The sequence below is a fragment of the Mus musculus genome, chromosome 8 (genome assembly GCF_000001635.26).
Source record: "Mus musculus strain C57BL/6J chromosome 8, GRCm38.p6 C57BL/6J".
Lineage (NCBI taxonomy): Eukaryota > Metazoa > Chordata > Mammalia > Rodentia > Muridae > Mus > Mus musculus.
In genome coordinates this window covers 61,865,495-61,878,931 of record NC_000074.6, presented here as the reverse complement: position 1 = coordinate 61,878,931, position 13,437 = coordinate 61,865,495, and the positions used below count along the sequence as shown (strand labels likewise).

At 41.6% G+C, this 13,437-nt stretch overlaps 1 protein-coding gene across 4 annotated transcripts in view; it reads left to right on the top strand.

Annotated features, from left to right (window-relative positions):
• Window positions 1–13,437, top strand: part of Palld (palladin, cytoskeletal associated protein) — a 391,277-nt gene that overhangs the window by 23,776 nt on the left and 354,064 nt on the right. For 3 of the 4 annotated variants that reach the window (NM_001293772.2, XM_006509503.3, NM_001081390.2), the window contains exon 2: window positions 1,017–2,019. In NM_001293772.2, the coding sequence (NP_001280701.1) occupies window positions 1,091–2,019 (929 nt within the window). In that variant the 5' untranslated portion in view covers window positions 1,017–1,090. The remainder of the gene's footprint in view (window positions 1–1,016; window positions 2,020–13,437) is intronic. The other variant, XM_011242242.3, reaches the window with a different exon arrangement.

Here is a 13,437-nt window from a genome sequence, read left to right as displayed (position 1 = left end):
AAATACACCATAACTGATAAACACAATACTTAATCTTTCTATTTATAGTAATTAAATGAGGGAAATCTGAGATTGTTCATTTGCCAGTGGTGGATTAGGATAATGCGAATAAAATCAGTGTACTGGTTGCCTTTTGTCATCCTAACACAAACCAGAGCCACCTGTGAAAAGCAACTCAATTGAGAAATGGACTCCATCAGATTGTCCTGTGGGCATGTCCGGGGTCCTGTTCTTGTTCTATGATTGATGTGAAAACGCTTAGCCCACTGTGGGCAGTGCTACCACTGGGCAGGTGCTCCTGAGTTGTATAAAAAAGTGAGCTGAGCAAGCATGGGGAGCAAGCCAGTAAGCAGCATCCCTTCATGGTCTCTGCTTTAGCTCCTCCCCCCCCCCACCCCCTGGGTTCCTGCATGAGACCCTGCCTTGGCTCCCTCCATGATGGATGGTAACCTATAAACCAAAAAAAAAAAAAAAAAAAAACCTTTTCTTCCCAAGTTGCTTCTGCTCATAGTATTGATCTCAGTAACAGAAACCAAACTAGGACAGTCAGAGTTACTCTTTGCTGCATTGAGACCACCAATGAGCTTTGTGGTGAAGAAAGGCACACAAAACAGCCCCCTATGTGTCCACTGTGGAGCCGCTGGAAGCATCCTCCTCTCCTTGTATCATTTGGTAGTAGTTACAGCGAGCATGTCAGCCTACAATTACAAGCCATGCCAGGCATTGTAACCCAGCCTATAGCTCTCAGACCTAGAAACAGAGATAAGAAGATTGTGTGTTTAAGGCCAGGCTGAGCTACACAGTAAGACGCTACGTTGAAAACCTAAAATAAATGCTTAACGAGTTGTAAGTTGTAAGCCCACAAATATTTGGTCTTTCTTCCAATTTATAGAAGAAGATTGCTATATTGGTTCATCTTAATGTTTCTTCCAATTTGTTGTTACTAGCGATATGTAAAAAAAAAAAATCAGGAGAGGGGTGATTAGCAGTGATGAAGATTCTGTGTTGTCTTTCAGAAAGCAAGGACACAGGTTTCCTGTGCCTCCAGCCTTCCTGCTACAAGCAACGAGTGTGTGGAGATTGCTCAAATATGTCAGAGACTTCCTCCCACGACTCCTTCTATGACTCCTTATCAGACGTGCAGGAAGAGGGCAAAAGTGCTGACTTCTTTCCAGGCCTCTCTGCTTTCCTCAGCCAGGAAGAAATAAATAAAAGCCTTGACCTGGCACGCAGAGCTATAGACAGCTCTGAAACTGAAGATTTTGACTCTGAGAAGGAGATCTCGCAGATTTTCAGCAAGTCTCCCATAAGCCTCTGCGAAACTCCTTCCCATGAGGAGCCGAAATCAGGCAAGCAGACTTCCTCAGAACGACCTCAGGATAGCAGGCGAGCACCTGTCCAGCCTCTAACAGGAGATCAAGCTGAAAGGATCACTTCCCCAGGTTCAAAGAGAAAACCCGGGGTATCACCCCTGCTGGCCAGCCCCAGCTACATCCGGAGCCTCCGCAAGGCTGAAAAACGAGGTGCAAAAAATCCCAATCCAAGTTCAAAGCCCAAAACTGCCCAGCAAAGCAAGGCTGGCCCCCAGAGCCAACTGTGCGACAAGGCGGCTAGTTTCATCGAGGAACTGACCTCCATATTTAGAGAAGCGGCAAAGCCAAGGAACAGAAGCCCAAATGGTGAGTCCTCATCACCAGACAGTGGGTATCTGTCTCCTAAAAATCAGCCATCAGCCCTGATGAGTGCCTCAGCCAGTCAGAGCCCCACTGCAGACCAGCTAGATCAACTGGAGATGGACGCAGAAGTCAAGCAAGCCCAGGGCAGCCTTTGCTACCAGGCCCACCAGGCCTCGGAAGAGACCTTGCCACTCGCTCACATCCCGCACCCACAGCCCCAGAAAGCCCGCCACTTGCCAACTGCACCTAGGTTCATCCAGAAACTGAGGAGCCAAGAAGTTGCTGAAGGAAGCAGAGTTTATTTGGAGTGTAGAGTCACAGGAAACCCAACGCCCAGGGTCAGGTAAGAACTCTTATTACGAATGTAACGTGATTTTATTGACTTCCGGTGTGACTTCAAGGGAGACGAGAAATTTCATGGATTGTGCGTCCTGTGGTCTCTGCAGTAGATTTGCTCAAAAATCTGCTAAATCAAAAGCGGGCCAAATAGCCAACACCACTAGGTGTCCCAGGTGGGGCAGGTTTTGCCGTCACTTGAAGAGGCAATGAGAAAAACCAGCTGTTATATAGGAGTGCAGATTTTACAGAGCCTAGGGAGTGTAAAATATCAAAATGGTTTATCCAAAGTATGAAGAAAAGTGAGTGGTTTTAGTCATGAGTCACTGAAAAAGGTAAAAAATTATCCTAAAGCTACAGTTATCCAGAGGAACAGAGATGACAGTGTACAGAAATCAAGCATAGATAAATCCTAAAATAGACATCCAGTCTAAGGAATGGGTTAGTATGCCTTATTAGTGAGAGACAAACACACACCTGCATCTCCAAAGTGTAGCAACCAGAGTAGGCAGAATTTCTATGTAGGAGAACAATGAACCAAGTCCATAGCACAGCAGGTTGGTTTTCTATGCTTAGCCACAGGGCATAGCCAAAGATGACAGCGAATTGAGTGCATACCTGGAGCCCAAAAGCACCCCACATGCCCATTATGATTCTTTTAAATTCTTCTTTCTAAGTTATAGGCTGTATACCTTCTCCCGTACAATAAACGTTTAAGAGAGGGACCTTACAGGGCTTACAGGATTGCAGGGCTTACAGTCAGGGATCTTCCTCGGACTCGTCTCTTAAAACAAGAGGCTTTTGAGACTTGCTGTCTTCAACCATGAGATGAAAATGTAATAAGGAATCACATTCTATTCTATGATGTCTGAATTAAACCATATGTAAAACAATAATGCCTTGCTGTGGCCTTGTAGCTATCATTACCCAGGCTCTTCAGCGTGTCTAATTTCTTAATTGCAAGTCAGGATTAGACTACAAAGATGGGCATCCATTGGGTTATTTGAATGTTTTATCCAATCTATATAAATGTTTATGTGAATGCAATTGTTTTGTTGTTGTTGTTGTTGTTGTTGTTGTTGTTTGAGACAGGGTTTCTCTGTGTAGCCCTGGCTGTCCTGGAACTCACTTTGTAGACCAAGCTGGCCTCGAACTCAGAAATCTACCTGCCTCTGCCTCCCAAGTGCTGGGATTAAAGGCGTGCGCCACCATGCCTGGCATTATATAAATGTTTAAAAGCAAGTTCCAATAATTTAGTTTAGGAAAAGAATGAAATGGACAAGGTCAGCTACACAAGGTCAAAACAGACCTCATGCGTTTTTCCTTCCTGTGTGAGCTCATGCACACATCGCTGGCATGGATTTCACAATCATTGCTTAGAATAAATTCACTATTATTCACTAGCTAGTTTACACTGTCAGCTTTTACTGTAATGCTTGCTATTTTAAGAAACGAACAGCAGGGGGCGGTAAAAACCTTCTTAATGTGTTTGCTCAGACACATGGTTCTGGATTCTGTTTTCCAGAAGAATGTAATGCTTTCTTTCAGATTCTGTTTTGGTTTTTTTTTTTTAAAAAAACCTATCAATTTTAGGAGCAAATGATCGGTGAGGAATATATGTATGTGCAAAACAATGTTACTGACTTTGAAACTTTATGGTTCAATTTACATTTATGTACAAAACAGTCTCTTGCAAGTGGAACCCAGTAGCAAATGTATAACATGTCAAAACTGACTGAAATCACTCCACTCAGCACCAAAGGACCCAATCAAATGAGCAGGCATGATTCCTTGTTAAGGTTCACTTAGTCGTTTGATAACACAGTGGGCCATCAAAATCATGCCCAGGCTTCTTGAGGACAGCTGGGGACAGTAGGTTTAGACATTTGGTTAGTAGCATAGTATTATTAATTATTTCAGTGTACTAAAATCAATGACCAATGTTCATTTGACATGGTAAACAGTCATTAAATCTTTGGTAAAAATGCTTCATTGCTCATTGTTTACTTAACCTTTATATCCTTTAGGGTTTGTTTTTGTTTTGTTTTGCTTTAAGAAGACGACTATAAATACACGAGGTCGGGGAGATGAGGGTTGTTTTCATTCCTGTTTGAGGGATCTTGGTCATCTTGATCATGCATTTGGAAATATATCAAACTTCATGAGCATTCAACTTTATTGACCACGTGAGACATGATGGTCTTAGCGGAAAACCTTCTGTGAAGACAATTTTGTGTAAGGAAGGAAATCTTTAATAAAAAGTGCTCGCGCTGGAGCGTGAGAAACTGGCTCATCCTGCATCCATTCAGGGACCTACTGACCTACATATTAGTGAGACCTAGCTCCTCATCGGCAGGACACCTTCTAAGGATCTAGAAGTAGTTGGTTGTCTTATGGAGAGGAAGGGAGTGTCAAGGAATCTGAAGCAATCAGTGGGCAAAAGCTCAAAAGATAATGCTTGATAAACACAGAGGCGCATAGTATTGGGTGGCTGGCAGCTATCCTGGGAAGGGACAGGGTGTGCCTGGGTGGCCAACCAGAGGAAAGAATGCACGGTTGGCAGGTATGGCAGCAGGTGGCAGGATCTTGAGGTAGGGACTAGAACACGAGGAGAAACTTCACTTGTCAATAGTATAAGCCAGTGAGCAGCAAGACCTGGGTTTCAGGAGGACTCAGGCTCAGCCCAAGGAACACATTCAGCTCTGGCGCCGCCATGAGGCCAACGTTTAGTGACTGCGTTTGTGCGGTGGCCCGGATCAGGAAACAACTTCCTACAACTGCATGGCTAGGCTACTTACTGCTAGCTTAGAGGTCCTTAAGTAAGGCCAAGACAGAGACTGCTCCAAAGCCGCAGGCCAGACTTGGTAGCACAAGCCTTTAATCCCAGCAATGGGAAGCAGATCTCCTTTGAGTTCAAGGCCAGACTGGTGGACGTAATGAGTTTCAGGCCAGCCAGGGCTATATGGTGAGTCTCTGTCTTTAAAAATCAAAACAGAAGAAAACCCTGAGCATCACCAAACTAATAAATTAGATAAAGTAGCCCCAGATAAAAGGAGAAATGGGAGGAACAGTAATGAGAAGACAAACCAGTCATTTCAAGGCATTCCTACTTTAAACATAAGCACTGTCCCCAAATGTCACAAAAAAAAATGTGAAAGCAGAGTTCCTTCCCTCCTTTATTCTTACATACCCAGAAAACAATCTCAACAGTTAAAGGAAAGAGAAGATAGATAGAGAGATAGATAGAGTTAGGTAGATAGATAGATATACATATACACATGTATATATAACAAATAATTTATATACAATATGTATATAAATTATTTGCTATCAATTTTGTTTAAATTTTTTCAAAATTTCTATGTATTTGTGAACATGTGTGCTTGTATTTATTTGTGTGAGTATGTCTCTCTGTAACTGTATGTGCACATGTGTGTGCAGTGGCCCCCAGAGGCCAAAAAGACATCATTGAAGACTTTGTGTGCCATCTGATAGGATGTGAACTGTAGTCCTCCTGATTGAGCCGCAAGCACTCCTAACCTCTGAGCCGTTTCTCCTGTCTCATACAAGGTGAACTGTTACATCATCTGTTGCTCCATTCATGTCCTGTTCTAATGGCCCTCCTTTTTCAGTCTTTAGAGGGGCCTAGGGGCAGGGAACCTGACACCACTCACCTTTCTTGGTCTTCTGCGCACTCAGCCTTTGAGTGGATAACTAGTTCCTGAATGTGGGTTGTGGCGCCTACCTATAAACCTGGCACTGGGAGGATAGAAGCACAGTGATCTTGACTTTTAGATCAGTCTGGACTGGACAGCAAAGTTTAGTCTCAAAGCAACATGGCTTTGGTATTATAAAAGGGCGTCTTCCTCCTTTTCCTTGTCTTCTTCCTCCTCATCTCCTTTCTTCTTCTTCTGAGACTGAGCCCCACTATGTAGCTCTGGCTGTCCTGGAACTCACTATGCAGAGCTACATAGGGCCAGACTGGCCACAAACTCACAGAGATTCGCCTGCCTCGGCTTCCTTAGTGCTGGGATTAAAGCGTATGCCACCAGACTTGGCCTACACGTCTGCATTTAAAAGTATTTTTAATGGAAATTTTATCTTTTTAACCACCTAAATTTAAGAGGCCCTAGATATGAAACTGTATAATAAAACACCAAGTAATAAAAAATGGTTAATTAATCACAGAGCCTAGAATGTACGTCAGGGATTTTTATTCCTTATGCAGTCTGGTCCATAAGAAGGTCCCACCACTGTCCTTATTTCTGAACTGCTGTGTCTGGCTCTCTGGCAACCTCCAGAAGTAGAAGTGAGGGGAACTACCATCTATAAAAATCAAGGTATGGAGGAAATCATAGTCCAAATATTTTCAAAGAGATGATAGTATGATATTTTCTATATAAAGAAATCCACAGTTTTCATGGTTGTGCCTCTTTATCTTCAATCCATGAACAATCATCAGCTAACATACATGTTAAAAGAGTGTTCATATTCTCTGCATAATAGCTGTAAAGAAAGCTAAGCCTTCTAGTTAGGAGGAGTGGTCTACACACTTTCATATTCAGATAATTGTGAGGTGGATGTATACATTTATGAAAGGGAAAATACTTTCAAACACTCAACTACCAAAGTGAAAAGAATCCGTCATCTGCTTTAATATTCCAGACACAGTTCCTCCTAACAGATGCCTATTAGGTCATCCTTATTAGCCTTGTCAAGTTTTATTTGATATATGCAATTGCAATTAATTCAATTCTTTCTTTTTATAATTAAAACTCAGCACCTTTAGTGCCCCCACGTAGTTTATGTGAACAAGACTTTGATCCTCATCAAAAGTCAAAGCAACAACAGTATCCATGTGAAATCAATACAGCCCAGTCTGTGGATATTTGCGATCCCTCAAGAATAATCATAATAAATAAAGCAGACCACGGATATTTATCTTAGTAAGACTATCTGTATGAACTGTGATGGTTTGGGATAATATGGCAATCATGCCATAGCCAGGAGATTATAAAGGTGAAGGTACAGATGGCTTAGCCCAAGATTATTCCAAGGGTAGTCAACGTTGAGAATGTACATACATATCAAAATAAAAATAATCGACAATTACATTTGGTGTTACTACAGTAGGGCACAGAGTTATACAAAATTTTGGAGCCCAGTTTTAGGATAACCAGTGAGTATAAGATGTACACACATGAAACCTTTACATCACATCTCTGTCGATATCTAATGTAAAATGTCTAGACTTCCTTTCTAGAAGTTCAAGAAAAAATTATGACAGTCACCTTGACCGCACTTGTTCTCAACCCCATCTCTGGTTCATCCAACAACTCAGTTGCTTCTCCATTTCAGATCTCTGTGTCTGATTCTTCACTCCATCACTGCAAGCATGCTCCACTCTAAGCTTCATCCCCTGGCTCAGATACTAGCATTGCCTCTAACAGACCTCCTTGGGCCTACCTTTGCTCATCTGAGTCACATGACACTCAGCATAGTTCTTTTCAGTGAACTGTCAGCACACCACTGCATGCAGTGACTTCTTAGCTGGAACAAAGTGAAATAAAATACACTGTCCTGGCAGGTACTAATAAGGTCTTCTCTGCTTCACTTATCCCCTGCTTCTTGCCATTGAAGATCCCACATCAGCCACCGTGGGACCTTACTGCACCTCCCTCATCAGAGGCCTCTGTGCCTTCTGCCCCTTCTGCATGGAAAGTTCTTTCTTCGTATTTTTCCTTAAAGTATCTTTAGGGTATGGCTTTCTATATCTACTATGTTAAAAGGGGTAGGGAGGGGTCCTGCCCCCTCACTACACAATTCCACTATCTGGCAGTTTTCTCCATAAACTTTTATGACATACCATGGATTACTGGTTTAATTGTACTATCCATTTCCTTCAATAGAATTAAAAATCCTTGAGTATAAGGACTTACTAATTTTTTTCACTTATTGGTGTCAGGGATCTAAAATGGCACCTGACATATAACAGGTGATCAATAAATATATGTTGAATGACTCTAGGTGTAGATTCCACTTCAAGGTATATATGCCTGGAAGAAAATGCTGCCCTTATATTCTCAATAAAACTGAAAAAGCTATAAAAATAAATGAACAAATTAATTCGTGATATATCCATAATGAATAGACCAGAGGTGGATTTATCAGATCTGAAACTCAAAAACAAAATACCAACTAAGAGTGAGCAAGTTCAAAAGAAGAACGCAGTGGCTTAGTTAGCAAAGTGCTTGGTTAACGTGCGCAAAGCCCAGGGTTTGATACCCAGCACTGGAAAATGAACAAACATGCCAACTAACCAACAAACACACAGGCAGTGGAAGCTGGGGGGTTAATTCATAGCAAAAGGGGGATTGAGGCCAGCCTGGCCTCATGAATATATACAACTTGCAAGAACAAAGTGTGGACACTTTGCCCCTTCCTAGAAATTGGAACAAAACACCCATGGAAGGAGTTACAGAGACAAAATTTGGAGCTATGGCAAAAGGATGGACCATCTAGTGATTGCCATATCCAGGGATCCATCCCATAATCAACGTCCAAATGCTGACACCATTGCATACACTAGCAAGATTTTGCTGAAAGGACCCAGATATAGCTGTCTCTTGTGAGACTATGCCGGGGCCTAGCAAACACAGAAGTGGATGCTCACAGCCAGCTATTGGATGGGTCACACGGCACCCAATGGAGGAGCTAGAGAAAGTACCCAAGGAGCTAAAGGGAACTGCAACCCTATAGGTGGAACAACAATATGAACTAACCACTACCCCAGAGCTCTTGTCTCTAGCTACTATGTATCAAAAGATGGCCTAGTCAGCCATCACTGGAAAGAGAGGCCCTTTGGACTTGCAAACTTTATATACCTCAGTGCAGGGGAACCCCAGGGCCAAAAAGGGGGAGTGGGTGGGTAGGGGATTGGGGGGGGTGGGTATGGGGGACTTTTGGGATAGCATTGGAAATGTAAATGAGGAAAATACCTAACAAAACAAAACAAAACAAATAAATGTTTTCCTCAAAGTAACTTTCAAGAACAACTGAAGTAGTCAGGATACAGACTAATACACAAGAATGTCAAATGTTACATTAAAGATGACACTAGCCACAGAGACAAAGAAGCAAGGGGCTTCAGTTGTGTTCATAGTATTTTGTATCTTAAGATGTGTGAATTGCTGTTTTTATGGGTAACATTAAAAACTACTGACTTTTTTTTTTTTTTTTTTTTTTTTTTTTTTTTTTTTTTTTTACTATTTGTACTATCTATGCACTGTGCACAATTTAGTCCAGAAAAACCACCAAGAAGAGTCAGGTACATAAAACTCAGAAAAAAAAAAAAAAACATCTACCCAGCACATTCAGGGCCCTGAGTTCAGTCCCCAGCACCAGAAGAAAACTATCACAAAAATGTCTTGATGTCTAGCAACATGAATTGGATAGAGTGGGTCTTACACACACACACACACACACACACATATACACTGTTCCTTTTCAATTTAGCCAAATTAAGTCTAAAGTCTGATAAGAATTACCCATCATCATCCCCCAGTAGTTTCAATACCTCCTGTCCATCCTGTCATTTGGATGAGAGAAAGCATGCAAAAGGGCAAAATCCATAGAAAGCAAAAACCTACCAATATCTTGTCTCCTCCTCTACCCAGTGGAACCTAAGTTCCTTACTCTTTTGATATTACTTTTAGTCCTTTTTCTTTATATATATAGACCTTTCTATGTAACAAATATTCCCTAGAACAACAGATTACTGTTACAGTAGAAACTGAAGGAGGTCCACAACAGAGCAGTGCCTTTTGGTGGTGTGGAAATGGAGCCTTCTCTCTGTCTTCCCCACACACACTGGCTGTACCCAACAGATTAAAGGTGTGTGGTCTGCTTGATGCTCTGCCTTCTTTCCTATACCTCTGTTCTTTCTCAACCCACTTCTTTCTAGTACCTGCCCACTTGGAATCCTTCCTTTAAAACATTGGCTTTATCGCTATGGTAAAGGCTGTCATTGATCAGACTGTTGAATCTTTTGCTTTAGATCTTAGGAAAATGGAGTCGCTCTGTATTGATGACCCAGGAGGTATTGGCCCTGTTTGCCAGAATTGCTGTTTCATGGTTTGAACATTTGCAGATGGCCAGTTGCTACCTCACCTCCTTTCTGGGTTTCATTTCCTCTTCCCAGGCAGCACCACAGTGTATGCCAAGCACATTCATGACATCCACAGTAAGGCTGCTCAGGCTACTATTCCAGGGAATCAAGTGTCAAGGCCTGGGAGATGGCTCAGCGAGCAAAGGCATTTACTGTCAAGGTTGATGAGACCTAAATTCAATCCTGGGACCCAAATGATGAAAGCAGAGAACCAATGGCTACAGTTTGTCCACTGGCCACCGCATGAACAATGTGGTACAAGTACAGCTGTGCAGGAATGGATTCTCACATGCACACAACACTGTATAGATGATGGTCATGGTGATGATGATGGTCAGGATGATGATGAAGATAGATAGATAGAACATTAAATAAGTAAAAAAAGCAAGCTCTGTGTCCAAGAAAAAGAAGATATATTGCTATAGTGAGGAATTTTGTTGTTGAAACTGTCATTAGTGTCAATCATCAATAGCAGGAACCAAACTGGGAATTCCCATCAATTTATCTTCTATTGGGCAAGTTTCCATAGTTGACAAGAACACTAATAACAAACAACCAATAAAGAAATTTACCTACGAAATAAAGACATGTGTAAGGAATCCCTTTAGAATTAGAAATTGGCTTACAAAACAAACAAACAGAAAATGTCAGAATGGCTGGGTACAGTAGTTGTTTACAGATTCTAGAGTGAGAGGGAAATTCCGGCTTTACCATGTATCAAATAGGGCACTTGGTAAGTTTAAGCTTTCATACCTCAAGAGCCTTCCTAGTAAAATAGAAATAATGAACTACATACTTCTAGGGTAGTGTTTAGGTCAACCACGACAGATATAAATTTAAAATTGTGTTGGACATATAGTAATATGCTAACACATATTGACGCCTCACTTGTTATTTTTTAATGGTTTCTTTGGAGCTGAAGAGATGGCTCAGTGGTTAGTAGTGCTTGCTATATAGTCACAAGGACCAGAGCTGGGAGCCCTGCCAACACCTGTAACTGCAATTCTGATGAGCTCAACTCTGTGTGCACAACACATAAGTGCATGCACACAGGGGGCGGGGGGTGGGGTGGGGGAATGGCGAGAAACAGTGGACATACACATGTAAAACATAATTTATTAATGAAATCTTTTTAAAAATTCTTACTTATATTACTGTTGATTTGGCATAAGCTCCCCCATATTCTCTCTGCTCAAAAATCTTTGAACTTGTTTTTTGTCTTTAAAATCTTTTTACTGCAGTTTCCTTTTTTAGTCCTAAGTATTCACAAGGTTATGGAGATAATGGAAAGCAGTGCCTCGGCATGATAGGACAAACTATAGCTTCTAAGAAACACAAACACATGCTTGAAGGCGTTTCAATACCCATTTTCTCAGAGTACTAAGCATGCATATTGGGGTCAGAATCCGCCAAGACTTCCTTGGAGTCTCTGTATATTTCTACTTTCTAGCAGCTTTTACCTTACTTGGCCTTCTGTTCCTTTATGGTTGTAGGGAATGGAAATTAAATCAAAGGAAAGGTGATTTCTTCCAATCACCGCTTCCCCACCCACCCACCCAACCCTAATGGTCTCCCCATTCTCTTGCTAACCTCAGAGCTGTGAAGGTCAGCCATGCATTGTGACTCACAGTCAACTTGGAAAGCTTTCTAAACCCAGGCCTCTTGACCATTGTTCTCTTGAGGTTCTTTAAATTATTCCTTGTTTCCTCAGCTTCTTTCATAGGTACCTGTTAAATAGTTGCTAAAGTCAATTGAAAGTAGTTTCCCAACACTTTGTTCCTCAGTTTTGTTTTGTTTGTATTCCAATAATTTTAGAAAGAAGAAAACTCAAAAAAATGGTTTGAGTAACAGATACACGCTTTTCTCCAACTAGGTAGGTTGGCTTTGGTTTTGTACTGTCTTGCTTAAAGTTTTATAGCAGACTGCAAAACTCTCAAAGGGAAATGAATGAGCCTATGCATATTTACCGGTATGAAATTGTTGTTTTTCAAGAACCTGACTTCGAAGTTTCAGATGCCTCCACAGCAAGCACCGCCCAGGCTTTCAAATCCTTTCTATGACTCTGATGTAATTTCTTCACGACCTGCTCCTTCATTTGCCCGGGGCAATACCTCACTGTGGAACACACAGTGTGTGCATGTATAATTACAGCTATTACAAGCTCTCTGTAAACACCACATTCCTTTGACTTAGGAGTTACATTATAAATGTAACTGTGGCAAATAGAATTATGTCTGAAACCCAGCACAGCTTGCTGTATAAAGAAAGATGCAAAACTGTCCCTCTTGTGTTCAAGTGACATGTAGTTATAGGAATACTCTTTCCTGCTTCATTTTAGTTCTTTGAGCCATAAATAAAATAGTAGTATGTTGAATAATCTGCTGGAATAAAAGTGAACCACTAGCCACCTGTACACTGATGGGGAAATATAACTGTAAGCCTGCCCTGGCTGGAAAGTGACAAACACGTGTAGGAACTCGCTTTGTCCTCTTGTGTATGAGTTCCAACAGTGAAGGCGGGCTCTGTATCTCTGTGCATGTTCTCAGCAACCAGTGTCTACTGATTCTGCAATCATCAGCCACAAAACATAAACAAGGATACCAAAGGAAATAAGGGTTCTCCCCAAGGGGATGGCATTGAACCTTGGCTGCCGGAATTGGAAAAGTGTTTCAAATGAGAGAGAATGAAGTTTAGGGAAAGGGTCTGACAGTTGATAGAGGAGAATATTCCAAAAGGAAGGCAGAGGGAAGAGGAAGAGAAAACAGTTGAAAAGAAAAGAAAAACATTAATAATAATAATAATTAATAATAATAATAACCTCCCATTAGAATAAAATGAGTTCTTTCTTTAAGAGAAAGAGCCTCAAAGTGGGTTTTACCACAAGAGATAGAGGTTATTACTGTCTGCCTGCTGATGGCTTCTCTAAAAGCAGAAGCCTATAAATGGGTTCCTTCGTTACCCAAGATGAGATGGAGAAAGCCTGGAAAAGAAGGGCTTCATGGTCCTCCTGAGAAAATGTCACACCGTGTGCAGTCCCATCAGACTCTCAAGAGTTAAGGACGTCTTTACCAGTAAACACAGTTGGTGCAGCTTTGGAAAACAGAGCAGCCAGGCCTCGCTCACTCGCTCGCGCTCACAAACAGAGCAGCAATGCCAAGAAGAACAGAATCAATCTGATTTGTAATCCAGCATGGTACTATTTAACTCTTGTATCCCACTGCCAGCACTTTAATTAGGAGTGCACTGGCCTATGTTGGC